A 13,041-nucleotide genomic window follows, 5' to 3' on the forward strand; every position below is an offset into this window, starting at 1 on the left:
GGGCTGGCGAGAGCCGCCCGGCACGCCCTTGGAAGCAAACGCAGCACCACAGAAACAGAAAGACAAGTCGCTTCCCAATTCCCTGCCTGGTCCCGGACTTCTGCAACATGCGGACCGGCGTGGAGCCTCCCTGGGGAGCTTTGCGGCGTCTCGCCCCTCCGAACTGGCGGGGATCTGCCCGGCATCCTCCGGCCTCCTCGACTCGCAGCCCTGGCCACACTTTCGCCCCTCCCCCGCCCTCCCTTCGCCGTTTTTGTGGCGAGCTGCCCTCGGATTGCCTGGGCGGGAACTCGGGCTCCGACGCCCAGCGGCCGGGGCACCGAGGGCAGATGGCTCACCCACCTGTGCTTCGCCTGCAAGGGGGCACTGGCAGGGGCGCTGCGAGGGAGACATGTAAAAACACACGTTACATGTGGAAATACGCCTGCAGAGCGTAGAAGACAGTGCATGCCACAAGCACGAGTTGCTACTTCGGTAGCCTACCTGCCCCTTGCCTTTGTTCCCCACACCGCACCTGCTAGTGCCAGCAGTCAGGCAGCAGATGCTTGTGGAGCTCCGGTCCGGGGTTGATGGCTGAGGGCAGAGTGGCCAGCCTGACCCAGGGGGTCCTGCCTTGAAGTCTAGCCCCTGGAGACGGCCGAGGGAGACTGCCAGGCCCCACCCAGTCCGTGCCCATGTCTCCTAGGCAGGGCTTCCTAACCCAGGGTCGTGGCTCTCCTGAAATGGGGTGGCAGTGCCTGGCACTCGCTCGAGGGAGGGGGGCCACGAGGTCTTGGAGGAGGCTTGGGCCTCTCCCTCCCGGCCGCGTGGAGAGTCTGCCCGGGTGCCTTCCTACGTCGGTGCCCGTCGAAGGGTCGACACTTTCTGAGCTGAAGTCTGTCTCGCTTCCCTCTCCTTCTTTTCCCCACCTTCCTCTTCAGAGACGCAGGTTGTTATGTTGCCCGTGTCCTGTTTTCTGCTTCGCGTTTCCACGTTGCTGGTCGTAGTCTGGACCCTGGTTTCTGTGGCGTCCCCTTCTCTTTGCATCATTGCTGGCAGGAGGCACTGAACGTTTGCGTTTCGAGGGCACCTGGGAAAGGTGTCATGCTGGTGCAGAATTCGGAGCATTCTGCGGCTTCTTTCTTGTCTTTCTGGGTCCTTTGTCATTGGTTTTTTATTGCCAAGGAAAACAGCATGCTGTGATTATCTTTAAACACTTTGAGGAAGAAAATATCTTGGGGTCACTTTTCTTTATAAAGTGTCATATGAATTTTTGTACACTTAAACTTTAATGAGTGAATTGTTATAAATAAAGCAGCATTGTTTCTAACAGCATTGTTTTTATTCAATAAAAAGTTTAAGATAGATTTTTTAATAGTTTTCTTATCAGTTTATCTTCTTCAGTTTGGAAATCCTAGCTTTGTGTTTGCCTCACAAGTGTGAGGGCAAGGCTTTCAAAATCTAGAAATCCTTTTTCCAGGAAAGGGACTTTACTTTGACTTTTTCTGAATATTCCTTAATATAAAAATGAGTTATTTTTCTCTAGTTTCTGAAACCCTTTCCTTTAAAGGGGCCTAATTTGTTTCCTACATCTTACTGCATTCAATTTATAACTGAGCTTATTTTTCATTTAGAGTTATAATGACAGCCTATATAGCTTAATTCATATCTACTTGCTATCATGGTTTTTTAAACTTTTGCTTATTTTTCTTTCAGTATTTATCTGCTGTGTATGTATTACGCAGTTGAAATTTGTTCATAATTTTGTATTTGTTTGTTATTTAGTCTGTCATGCATGTTTTACCCCAGTTACTCATTTGGTGTAAATAATTAGACTTTCAATGCTGTTAAAATTTTTGCCTAGTGTGGGACAAAGCATAATTTTTTTCACTTTCATGTTCAATTACAACTATCATTTAACTTCAAAGAATGATAGTGATTTTTTTTTTTTTTATGGGACTGTTAGTCTTCATCATCTTGACTAAAATAGACTTAATCTACTTTAAATTCACAACAACTTTTCCTGCAAGAAGTTTTCTGACACAAACATCTGACACCTAACCTTCTTTCATTATTCTTATATCAAGCATTTTTCCCCCATAGTCTATTCAGTTCTCAAATTATTGGCAGTCACCAATGCTTTTGTTCTTTTTTCTTCATTGTCCTTTTGTGAACTCAGCCTCTTTTTCACCCTTATTTGTATCTTGATTTAACTCTTGGCTGCTTTTTTTACCATTAGTTTTTCCTGCTGGTTCTAACTGTGGTCATTTCTGTACACACTGACAGAAGCAGTAGAGTATTGAGATGACCTCTAACAGTTTCTCCAAAAGAAATTTATCTCCTCCCTCTAGTAACACGTGTTTCTATTTATTTCATGTTCTGAGTCATACTTTTGATTCTATTAAATATTCTCTTAAGATGATTTTTGAGGCAAAACATTCTATTTTGGTGTCTTTTCGGAGTTAGTAAAAGTAGTATGGTCCAAAAATTGTTAGCAGAAGTTTTTCCAAACCAAAAAATATTGAGACTCCGATTAAAGTATATCAGATATGGTAGCTGGTTGTTCACTTCATACTTGTAATTGTTTAAGAAGGGCATTTGTTTCCTGACTTGAGAAATTATTGAATGTGACAGATGGCATGAAGTCTAGATAATTGAACAGGAAGTCTCCCCCCCGCATTGGTTCAATTAATTATCTGTTCAATTTTTATATCAAGATATGTTAGGAGATGCTAACTTATTTTAATATTCTGTGTATTCCTAATGACCTGTCTTTTGACAGTTTATCTTCTTCAGTTTGGAAATCCTAGCTTTGTGTTTGCCTCAAAAGTGTGAGGGCAAGGCTTTCAAAATCTAGAAATCCTTTTTCCAGGAAAGGGACTTTACTTTGACTTTTTCTGAATATTCCTTAATATAAAAATGAGTTATTTTTCTCTAGTTTCTGAAACTCTTTACAGGTTTTATGCTTTAAGTTAGACAAGCTTGGTGACTTAATTAAGGGTGAATGAAAAACGTCTTTAAAAGGAAATGCTTACCTGTTTTCTGTTCTCTCGGTTTTGATATTACATGCTTCAAGGATGTCACAAAGGTGGCGACTTTGTTTGTAAATGTCTAGCAGAACATCTTTCATAGGGTGGTGCTCAATAAAAACTTGGCCAGATAGATATCTTAGGTATTTATTACAAATGCTGGTCATTTAAATACTAAAATAATTAGAGTTAGGGTATGCAAATTGCCATTTGTGTGAAAATATGATTCTGTGTAAAAGGAATTTTAGATCATCCTGTTAAAAAGGAATTGAAGTTTGGCCAAGTTTTCTTTTGCACTGTTGTACTTACGTCAGTGAAGTATAATAAGCTATCTTGGAAATTTTATCTTAGTTTTCATTTTAAGAGTTGAAATGAACTCTAATTTTGACTTATAAAATAAAAAAGGACTATTTTCCCCTAATGCAGGGAGTCTGTCTTGAAGAGCATAAAAGCTTATTGAAGCTACCTTTCTCTCCTTTTGGGGGAAGTTTACTTAATAAAAATAATGCATCTAAAATGTTTAGAAAGTCTTTGAGTTATTGAGTTATGTTAGTTGTTACCAAAATGATTTTTCTTTATTGAGAAATGGTACTCTAAAAGAAAACTTCAGAGTTTCTGACTAAAACTTTTAGTTTTTATTAAAAAAAGTTAATGTGTATCTCTTCTGGTTATAATATGTTGCGACTTTTTAGCATTATGGTTCTTGGATGGAGAATATTTATTTTGCCTGCTTTGAACTAATCTTGAAAAATACTAACTTCTTTATTTAAAAGATGCATATTATCATAGTCATTCTATAGAATCATTTTCCTTTAACGTCTTTAATACAGAGAAAAATTAGACACTTAAAATGGGTTTTTTTGTGTGGGGGAAAAAATTCTATAAGTGCATTTCCCCTTCCTTTATTAGTGCTGATTATTGGCTGAGGGCACAGCTACCACAAGAATACTTACCTCAGCAGTGAAGCTTAGAGTTCTCTGAAATTTTTATTGAACTGATATGCTTAAGATCTTTAATTGTGTTGTTTGTTTTTTCCCTTGAGAATTCTCAAATTCTAATTTCTAGCAGAAAGGAATTTGACAATCTGGAGAGTTAAAGAAATCGTAGTGATTAGTAGTCTGTTGTCTCCACTGATTACTCCTGACTAGTGAAATTTACCTGGTGGATTTAAGTCCATCCTTCCCTTGTAGCTGATTAGAACTGCTTAAAAAGGTGCTTGTTGGATTAATTGGAGTATAAATGTTAAGATTACTTAATAAGATTTAATAGTGGTCTTACGTTTACATTTCTTAAACAAAAATTCATTCTGGTATTCTCTGCATCATTTTTTTAGACCTCCCTAGCTACCTATTTTGCTCAAGAAACTTTTGGGAAACAGTACAAACAAACTATAGGACTGGATTTCTTTTTGAGAAGGATAACATTGCCAGGTAAGAGACTAAAAAAATCTTTACGTACAAGAGTGTACAATCTGACAATAAGTGGCATTAGCCAGAACTGTATAAAATAAATTTAGGGGCTACTGGTGCATGAAAATATATGTAATCAGTAAATCTATCTTAGGGAGATTAATTTTCATCACAGTCTACCGTGAAGGCACATTGTCCCTGGATGTGAGAAAAAGTTTACACACTCTTCTACTCCCTCACTGTTTTTGGCTACTATACATTTTTCAAGGACAAACTACAGTTGCTTATAAAATTCCAGAAAGCTTTTAAAAAATTTAGTGCTGTATATTTGTCAACAGATGCTGTATTAACTAAATGTGAAAAGATTGGGAAGGATTATTTTTTAAAATATTACTTCTATTTGCCTCTGCTTCAGTTTTTTTGTTTAAAAGTTGGAACGGTAGTATAATGTAGCTATGGAACTTCTGTACTCTAATATGTGAATGCTGTTTTATGCAAGGCAGCATGAAATTGCTGGCATTTAATAGACCACTAAAATTTAGGGTCCCTAGGCACTCATAAAAATACAGTTTGAGCATTCAAGATGTTTCAGTCCACCATGCAAAGAAACTATTTAGATGCCAGTTGCAGCACATTTTGTGGGAAATACAGAGAAATAATAACACAAAAAAGAGTGGTTTATGTTTTAAGTTAGTTTCTGAACAATTGGGGCTTTAAAATGCTCTGTCTTTTCCATTTCAATGGCTAAATTAAATGTTTAAAGTGTTTATGAAAAGCAGTTTATCTTGATTGACTTTATAAACTGCCCATCCCTCTCCTCTATGCGGAAACACATTTTAATAAAACAGTTGAAAGTGTATTGTCAGATTCATATGCTGAAATGGGAATGATTTAGTAGTAAGGGGTTTAATAAATTCCAAAAGTATTGAAAGATGTTAACCTCTCAAACACCCCATTTATCAGACAACTCCCTATGAAGGTTTTAGAGCAGCAAATGAAAACTCTGGTAATTGGAGGTATTTTTCATATATCATTAGTAATATACCCTATCATATTTTGTGGTGGTTTGTATTTGGCTACCAGTGAAATAAATTAGGAGATACAGAAAAAAAAATTCCATTTTTTTCATTAGTGGTTTATTGTTCAAGGAGAGGGTTAATGAGAAACATTTGTATGTTTTGTTTCATTTATATGTTTTAGTGTATTCAAAATGGAAAATGTCATTGTAATTTCATTCTCACCCTTATGGGTAATCAGTGCTTCTTTCAGAATATTTACAGTGGTCCTAGCAGAATGCATGCACAAATCATATAATATACTTGCTAGAAACTTATTTTTGTAACAGTTTCTTCAGAGATGCCAGTTCTTGTACACAGAGAACCTCAATATAGTATTTGGTTGTTAGCTATTTTGTTTTGATGCCTAATTGGCAAAAGCACTGACTTTTTGTCTTATTAGTTTTAACTTTTATGTTTTTTTTTTTAATTGAAAGGCTTAAATAAAGGAACAAGCATCTACTCAAATGTTCAAAACAAATACTGGTTTTAGACGTTTTATATATGTGATATTTGTGATGATTTCTGACATATTACGCAGTCCTACCAATTAAAAAATTTTGAGTACTTTGTAAAAAAAAATTTGATATTCTTGAAATCCAAATTTATAGCATAGTATTTTATACTTTGAACATACTTAAGTTAAAAATGACATTAAGGCACGTATATTCTGAATGACTATATATTTTAATTTCCCTGATTAAGTTTTTATTTTGATGGGCAGAGTTCCAGAAAAAAATTCTATATTTTTTAAAGGCAATTGGTTTTTTGCTGCTTAATAAACCCAAAATTGTAGTCAAAATTTTAGTAGGAAAAAATTATTTTAATGTATCTTTTTATATAATTAATAGGTATATTAAGAAATGAGGTGAATAAATTGCAAGATTTATAATATATCCTGTATATACCTTAAACCTAATTTTAATTTGTTCATTCAAGTGTCAAATGTAGGATGATGGATATTTATATAATTTGCTAAATAAAACAGTACAGCCTTATTAAGTTTATAAAAAAGAAGTATAATAGGTGAATCTAATATTTGTCAGTAGTCTAGTAAGTTCTCTGGCCAGTCAGATTGTGAGGGATGTTAACCTCCTGTCCATCTATTCACATTCTCTTCATGCAAGTTTTCAAGGTCATTACTTTGCACATACTCATCCATTTTAGTATAGTTCATGATCCGGTATGCTGTATAGTCTGGATGCAACCACTGTGCAGATTTACTGCTTAAAATAGTGTATCTGTTAGTCAGAGATTCTGCTGATAGAGCTTCTTAAGAGCCTTAGTCAAAATACTTTCAGGAAGCTTGTGGGTACAGTCCAGTAAACAGCGTTCTACTGTGAAAAGGATTTCTAAGTCTTTAGTACAAGAAGTGGGCAGAGTTGTGTTTTTAGTTCCATCTTGACTATGCTGCACTTTAAGTAAGGTTAACCAAGGCACCGAGTGTACTTTTACAAGGTCACTGTTGAATCCTCTTGGTAGCTTTGATGCCTACCAAAAGCAACTTACCTGTGTTTTGTCACCTCATTTATTTTATTTTTTCCCCTAGTTTTATGTCATTTCTTACACAGAAGCAGGAATTTTGTAATAGCATTTTGCATTTGGGATTAGATTTCCGGGAATTTCCATATTTTCCTAATTAGTTGCTAGTTTATAAAGTAGATGGATTCTTGATTTTGAAAAATTTTTAATATTGATGATTTAAATGTCCTTATATACCTTTATAGGCATGTCATCTCAAAAATATACTAGGAGACTTCATGTATTTATGCTTGCAAAAATTAAAATGAATATTGATTTGAATTATATCTATATGTGATTTTGTTTCTCAAATAGGAACAAAATTAACATTTATTTTGAGTTTACTGTGTTAATTAGCCTAAAATCCACGAGAAGTTATAAATATATTTTCTAGACCTACCTTATAGACATTTGTTAAAGCTATACTGATTAATTTTTTTTGCTAGCATTCTGTATTAGTAGACTATCAGTAATGCATAGCTGTTTTTATTTTTGAGTCACTAGTATCTATATATTAGGGGAAAAAAGCAACAGCAACAACAGTGTTTGAAAACGTATGGATTTAAAAAGTGCCCTCAACACATGAATTAGAACCTCTTAGATGAGAGGCAATTAAATAAATGATTTAGAGTCCTTTATGATTGTAATCAGAATTTGGAAACATGTAATGAGGATCATATTCCTAAAGTTATAGTTGAAGTGTTTACAACACCTAATTCAGTTGTTATCTGAATATCAAAAAGAAAAGGAAAGTAAAAAGGCAAATTTCTTGATATGAGGTTAAGTGATAGGGAAAAGTTAACATTGTTAAGCACCATCTTTGGATGTAAACAAATGACTTAACAAAGGATGTAAGCAAAAGAGTTTTGTAAGTAAAATGAGTAGATTACTGTCTTTTTGTCTAGGGGCTTCAGAAACTTATGTAACTCTAGTGAATGCTAGCCCTTTCTCACCCAATTAATCTGAGACTGCATTATAGGAGAATGATTTCAACTATGAATCTCAAAAAATTTAGATATTTAAGAAATTGGTTTATACAAGGTTTTGGACAAATCTTCGTCTGTGACATTCTAATTTTCACATTCACAGACCTTTAAGAACATTTCAGTGGTTGCTGTGAGCATTGAAAGTGTGTGTCTGTGGGCATGACAGTGATAAACTTCAGTGGTTCTCGTTAATGCTAATGGAAGTTCCTCACAGAATTCCTCTGCATGGTGGCAGATGGAACAAACCTACATTGAACTAATGGGAAGATTGTAATACAAACTCATAAAATGTTGCTCTCAGGGTAAAACTTTTTGCTGGTTAATCTATTGTGTTACTTTCTTCTCATTTGCTTAGTTAAAATGGGTGGCTAATATTCTCTGATTTTAGTGTTTTACATTGGTATATAAATTTATGTTTTTATAATCCTTTTTTGTTTATGAAGTGAGACTTTTTTTTTTGTTCCTAAGTTTTAATATTGGATTTTTTGGATCTGCAAATCATTCAGAAGGTGCTAATTGAGATTTTTGGAGAAAATGACATACTTTTGTGAGAATAGTTTGAAAAGCATAGTTTGGCTATTTTTGCTCACTCGTTAGTTGCAGTGATAAGAGAGAAGAGTTTATTTCTTACACTTTTGTATCAATCAAAACAAATATTTTACAAGATGTACAAGATAATTTTAAAGTTCGCCTTTTAGAATGCTTTTATATGCTTGTATGGGGAAGATAACAAGTTACATTATTTTATGAAGGCTTGGAAGCTCATATAATTTGTTTCAATGGAAATGCTTCAAACAGGTATGGATACATTATAGCATTTAGTGATATACTGCATGTTTCCTACAGTAGTTCTGAACAGTCATCAAAAGCCTTTCTATTTTATGGGTTACATTTTAAAACAACTAATTTTTTGACTATGTTTAATTTACTATTACACATAATAGTTGTCATTTACATTAAAAATATTCATTTGAGTTGAAATTATGCATGCATTTTTGTAGTGTGCATCATTATTCTATGAGTTTAAAAACCCATAGAGTTTAGAATCTACAGCAAAATCACATGTGCAACCGGGTGGTTAAGTATATAAAGATTTGATTTTCAAATATCTGATCATATAAGCCTACAGAATAAAAGGCAAATTGGATTCAGAATTTCTCACCATGACACAGTGTTTTTTGAAACTGTGTTCAGTTGTCATATTGTTACCTAACATTTTTTGTATTCTTATTTTTATATTTTTTTATATTCTAGGAAATTTGAATGTTACTCTTCAAGTTTGGGATATAGGAGGGCAGACAATAGGAGGCAAGATGTTGGATAAATATATCTATGGAGCACAGGTATGAAATGAATTTTATGATTATCCCAGTATTGAAAATACGTCCTTTATAAACATATGTGTAGACATGTGCGTGCGCGCACGCGCACTCACACACACGCGTGCGCGCGCGCGCGCACACACACACACACACACATTCTTTCTAACTTGATTTCCATCTGATATGTAGACAGACTAATTTTGCATTTGTGCTAATCCTTGCATTTTATTCTCCACAGAGTACATTTGAAATGATTTGGGTGAGGAAACTGGTGACACTGGTGGGCACTGGAAAACTCTTAGCAGCTTTCATATTGCTAGCTGTTAGTGTTAGCAGTTGAGTAAATGCAGTGATAAATGATACTTTGATATTTATTTGATATTTAGTAGCTGATTAGGTTATAGATATTACTTTCATATAAACTGACTGAAAAATATAGAAGGAGAAAATTTAATTTTATTTGAAGTTGCAAGGACAAAAAAGCATATCTCTGTGTCTATATTTTTGTGGTATGTATTGGTCTGCTAAATATGTATAGTTTTTGGGGTTTAATAGATATATCAATTTTTTGTATCAGATAACTAAGTTGCCTAATTATAAGTATGAGACTCAGATAGCAAGTTAATATGATAATGATATATTTTTCAGAAGAAAATATGTAGAGTAAGAAAAATCACTTGGATAATTGCATAAAAATTATTTGGCAACATGAGCTTGTATAGACATAATTTATAAGTTTTCAATAAAATTATTATACAAGTAGAAAATATGAACAGTACTAATATACTTTAAAAAGCTAATTATTTTTGTCTGTTTGAACATGTTCATTGAAGAGTAATTATCTTTTTAATTCTGTGGCAGATTCCTTTTTATTTAATAACAGAGACTTTAGAAATATAGTAATGCCAGGCGGGCTCCGTGGCTTAGCCTGTAATCCCGCGATTTGGGAGGCTGAGGTGAGTGGATTGCCTGAGCCCGCGGGTTCGAGACCCACCAGGGAAATTTGACGAGACCTCTTCTCTACAATAAATAAAAAAAAATTAGCCGGGCAGGGTAGCGTGCGCCTGTAGTTCCAGCTACTTGGAAGGCTGATGCGGAAAGAACGCCGGAGTACTGCAGGTTGAGGCTGTGGTGGCTGGGAGTGGCCACTGCACTCCAGTCTGGGCGATAGAGTGAGACTCCAACTCAAAAAAAAAAAAAAAAAAAGAAGAAGAAATATAGTAATGCCATTGAATACGATCATCTGAGGAAGTAAAGTATATGGCAAATAGCAGAAGATAAAGTACATGAGCCTTGTCTGTAGTAATTGATGTGCTATATTTTTGTTTTTGCTTTTTCTTCTACTTTTGTTTAGTGTGTTTCTTCTATATCATCAGGCATTATAAGGATAATACTCAGAATCTTCATTTAGTTCCTTGGAGTTTGGTCTCAAGTGGGAGAAGTATAACGTTGCTATGTGGAACTCTGTTGCTCATAATAAGTGAATGTATAGAATGGAGATATACAGTATTGAGCACGCTGCTGTACAAAGTTTGATTCTTATCAAATACCATTGCTTTAACTTTAGATGGAAAATAGATTTGTACTTATTTTGTAAAATATCCAAGGATGGATAAATTTGGCTTATATGGTTCTGAGTTATGTATAAAGGCCCAGAGTTTTGTTTTTTTGGATTGCTGATATATAGATTCGGCTCTTAAAACACTTTATTCTTTGTCTCCTGTAAAATCTTTCTGCTTATGTTTAGCATTTTCGTCTGTGGTCAAATGGTTTGATGTTTTATGCATATTCATTTTTCTCTTAAGAAATACATCTCAGATTTTTGTGTCTGACTTTTTTGTTGTTCAATTTTTTTTTCTGTTTTAAATTGATCAGGTTTAAAGTGGATAATAAACTAAAGAAAACTTGCTGGACAGAGGTTTGTGGGAAGCCACAATCCTTGTTTCACTCACGTAGTTGGTAAAGTGGAATTTGAAAATAACCCTCTTTCCTCTTTGCTTATGACTTTTTAAGGCCACGTATGGTATTTTTAAAAAATTTTCAATGAAAATTAGATTAGTTTGACTTCTAATAATATTTGACTCTTAGTGTCAAATAGAATAACTTTTTGTATTTTAGAGGTAAAGCTAGAGTTGGTGGAGAACAGAGGACTTTATGTATTTCATGGTAAAAAGTAATATAAAATTCAATTAGTACATTTTTCTTCACTTAAGAATTAAGGGAACAAAGTTCATGAATTGGATTCTATGAATTCTACCTTACTTCAAATCATTTAAAAATTTATTTAAATTATTTGAAATTTATTACTGTGATATAAAAATCAATGTTGATGTGAAAGTCACATTGTATAAAACTTAACCATTCTAAAGTGTATAATCAGTGGCATTTAGTGCATTCACAGTATTGTACAACCATCTTCTTAAATCAATTTGACAAAGTATAGTTTGTTATTATATAGCTGCCTCTAATCAGCAAACATTAATGAGAAAATTTATAGAAATTTTCATATTTTTTGAGTGTACTTAAATTTAGTAAACTATTTCCATTCTCTTCTAAGGTACTTTATTTATTGGGAGAAAGTGGAATGTTATATACCTTCTTAGAACTTATCTTATAGGGTTTCTATCTTAAAGGTACATGTTAACTTTTTTCTCTTTTACCAGTACCTTATATTGTTTATACTTTACAATTTCTGTGACTGTTATAAGCATATACCCAATTTTTACTAAGCGTCAATGTGATACTACGTTTCTGAGAAAGCCACAAACGTTTCTATGACATTGTCCCAGGAAACTGGGAATTTTGAGATGATGATATGAATTGTCAAAAATCAATGGTCATATAGTATGTTTTTTCTGCTTTCCAGAGATTCCACTTTAAAGTACATTTACCAATAGTCTCCTTTGTTAAAGTATATATACATTTTATGTCCAGGCCAGAGGATTTCTGACTCATTATTCACTACCATAAATTAGGTAACGTGTTATTTTTCAAAAACAATGTTTCAAAAAGCATTCCAATAGCATTTTAGTATACTTCATGGCTTTACATTATTTGGTCAAATCTAGTTATTCTTCAAAGTAGGTCTTCTGGAGTTGTAGTTGCTTTATATTGTCTATCTCTTGAGTACTTTGGATTTTGATACAACACATGCTACCGGGCATAGATCTTTCACAAGTAATGTTTAGACAAGCTGTTTGAGGATATCAATTTAACGTGTTATTTAGGATTTTGTTTTCGGTTCTGTAGCTTCTCTATTATATATTGAAATAACTATCTTATGCATGTCTGGTCTGTTAAGCGAGTGAATCTGTTTTTTAAAAGCATTTCTTAGCAAATAGGAAGAAGCTTATTTGTAGGTTGAGCATTAACTTGATCCAAATAAAACTGATTTATTTTACCCTCTTCACTCCCCCTCCCCTAGTAACATTAAACTTTAGCAATAGTCTATTGAAAGTGTTGGTCAAAACCAAATTGAATTGACACCCAAAAAAGAATTAGTGAGGTATTTTGACAAGAACGAATTCTAAGAATTGAAATATGCCCCAAAGTCCCAGATTTTAAATTAACTTAAAAATTTCTAGGAGTCTTTAGAAAGATGTTATAGGCTATTTTTCATAGTGGTTAGGAGCAAACACACAGTACATAGTGTTTAGTGCCCTGTAACCTGTGGCTAACACAGGCTAATAACAAACCTCAGAGAAGGACTGGATGTTTCATTTTTGTAGCTCTTTCTGTAC

At 34.3% G+C, this 13,041-nt stretch overlaps 1 protein-coding gene across 1 annotated transcript in view; it reads left to right on the forward strand.

Moving 5' to 3' along the window:
* LOC103262444 (ras-related protein Rab-28) overlaps positions 1-13,041 on the forward strand; it is a gene marked incomplete at its 3' end in the record, with an annotated part of 35,636 nt that overhangs the window by 416 nt on the left and 22,179 nt on the right. Inside the window, 2 exon segments of the mRNA XM_021713361.1 lie at positions 4,298-4,438; positions 9,234-9,322. Coding sequence (XP_021569036.1) covers positions 4,298-4,438; positions 9,234-9,322 — 230 coding nt within the window.

Source organism: Carlito syrichta, unplaced genomic scaffold (assembly GCF_000164805.1).
Source record: "Carlito syrichta isolate Samal-C Ts95f unplaced genomic scaffold, Tarsius_syrichta-2.0.1 Scaffold304506, whole genome shotgun sequence".
Taxonomy (NCBI): domain Eukaryota; kingdom Metazoa; phylum Chordata; class Mammalia; order Primates; family Tarsiidae; genus Carlito; species Carlito syrichta.